The sequence below is a fragment of the Penaeus vannamei genome, chromosome 24 (genome assembly GCF_042767895.1).
Source record: "Penaeus vannamei isolate JL-2024 chromosome 24, ASM4276789v1, whole genome shotgun sequence".
NCBI lineage: Eukaryota > Metazoa > Arthropoda > Malacostraca > Decapoda > Penaeidae > Penaeus > Penaeus vannamei.
In genome coordinates, this window is record NC_091572.1 from 11,491,127 (window position 1) to 11,493,626 (window position 2,500).

The 2,500-nt window shown below is 36.7% G+C and overlaps 1 protein-coding gene across 1 annotated transcript in view; it reads left to right on the forward strand.

Annotated features, from left to right (window-relative positions):
* The window catches only part of LOC138866101 (glutamyl aminopeptidase-like), a gene marked incomplete at its 3' end in the record, with an annotated part of 4,034 nt that overhangs the window by 651 nt on the left and 883 nt on the right, over window positions 1-2,500 (forward strand). The window contains 1 exon segment of the mRNA XM_070138003.1: window positions 307-569. Within this exon segment, the coding sequence (XP_069994104.1) occupies window positions 307-569 (263 nt within the window).

A 2,500-nucleotide genomic window follows, 5' to 3' on the forward strand; every position in this document is an offset into this window, starting at 1 on the left:
TTCAAATTCATTATCATTCACTTATGTTCTTCCATAATAGTCTAATTGGCCTTGTCTCTTAGAATAATTCATGATTCTTTTGTGGTTTTACTTTTTTAAGTATTCTAATTCTAGAATGTTGTTTGTAGTAGATTAGTAGGTATAAGGATTGATAATTTCATGATGGCAGATAGGTATATAAGTCATGTTTTGATATTGCATCTCTAAATTCACATAATTTTAGTTGGCATTACCAAAAAAATAAACGAAGATGTTTGCACCTTTTCAGATTTTGTTTCTTATACTAATGGCTGACACATTTTCCAGCCATCATGGTAGAGAAGACAGTGAAGAAACTGAAGACCTCGTCAGGGCGGCCCTGGGAGGACGAGTTCCGCCTCCCCAACTCTACTCACCCGGACCACTACGACCTGTATCTCCATCCTGACCTGATCACCAAGACCTTCTCAGGGCGTGTAACAATCCATATAACCACCTCGGAGACACGTGACCACTTCCTTGTACACACTAAGTGGCTCAACATCTCCCAGACCAAGGTGGTGAAGTTAGTGGAAGGAGAGACGACAGAGGTAGGGAGGGTTATTTATTTATTTTGTTTTATTTCATTTATGTATTTGTACATTTTGATATTTATCCCCTATGATCCGGATGATATGACCATCACATCATGAAAAAATTGGGCTTGAAGGGCAGGTGACATGACCATGCCATCATGGAAAAATTTGGCTGAGGGCCAGGGTGATGGGAACTGACCATCATGAGAATTTCAGCTCAGGGTTGGGGTGATGACTCAATAGGTATTCAGGAAGGTGATTTTACATTATTTCCATTGATGAATGAGTAGTCTGTCGTCTGTGAGCAATGATTGGAAGAGCGCCTGCTCCAGGTTGGATACTATTTCCATGCTCAGGATCCTATTTCTACCTGCCTTGACTGGCAGCACAATTTGTATTACAGAAAATTGAATTTTAGGAAAAAATTGAAATATGACAAATAATATATTATTATTATTATTGCACTGAGCTGGAGAGATGAAATGGAGTCTGTGCAAGGAAAACAGTATACTACCATTTGGATAAATTTAGCAAATCAGATAACAAATACAGACTTTGGATAATGGAAAAAAAGAGCAAAAACACATACAGAAAGAGAAAAGAATATGCCAATGGGGAGGCATGGTATTCTGTTGCTGCACACAAGTGTTCACATACGCCCAGCCAATGAAGTTAGCCAATGTCCGTATTTTGGTCCATGTGATAGCAGTGAGGCTTCCGGATCAGATTGGTTAAATATAAATACAACAGATGTTTTATTTGTTTATCCATGTATTTATTTTTTTATTTATTATTATGTTTCATGTGTGTGTGTGTGTGTGTGTGTGTGTGTGTGTGTGTGTGTGTGTGTGTGTGTGTGTGTGTGTGTGTGTGTGTGTGTGTGTGTGTATGCTTGCGTGCATACGTTTGTGTATGCTTGCGTGCATACGTTTGTGTGTGTGCCCGTGTGTATGTGTGTGTGCATGTGTGTGTCTGAGTGTATGTCTGTCTTTATGGGTGTGTGTCTGCCTTTCTGCATATGTGTATGTTGAAAAATGTTTCACGCACTCCCCCAAAAAGGGGGTGTTGCCATCAATATGTGTTTCTAATTTTCCACATATCAACCCTTATTTTTCTTTCACCAACTCTTGCAGGTGATCATCAACCTCTTCTATTGATTATGCATCTTTTCCTCCCCCCAGAATATTAAGCATTATAAAGTCCTGTCATGAATTTCGATTCATTAGATTTAAACCTGTATTTTCATTCACTTTTGTATTGTTTTGTTAAATGTTTCTGCACAGAGATGGCTCTGCCAATGCTTAGCCACAAAGGAGTCAATTAGTAGATCTGGTTACATCACCTCTCCTTGAAATAGTTGGAAAACATTTTTTTAAAAATTAATGCTATCAATATTGATACTGGTATTTTTGTTATAAGCATTAAAATTACTCTATTGTTATTGACATTACTAACATCAGTATTAGAAACTAGAAAATGTTATTGGAAATCATTATATGTAAAAACAATTACTAAATTAAATACACAGTGGGCATGGCATGTATGTAGATGCCATCCCTATCAGCATGTGGTTAAGCTTTATGCATCACATGAACATTATTAACACATTTTTTTTTTTTAAACAATGTTTTATCACAAGTTTGATGCAATAAAAACATTTTCTGTTGCATTTTTGATAAAGGACCCTTGAAAGTTGATGCCTTAATTAAACAGGAAATATAAAGCTTTTTACAGTTGGATAGCAAAGTGAAACCAATTGCAATCTAGGAGGTGTTAAACTGAGGGCACTACACTACATAAAATGTGTATTTACTATATTGGTAACAACATCTCTCATCTCCTTTCCCTCTCCTCAACATCTCTGTCTATATCCTCATTAATGCTGATGCAAGGAGCTTTTTTATATATAGAACTGATACAGCCCTTATATGTATGTTTTGTATTCC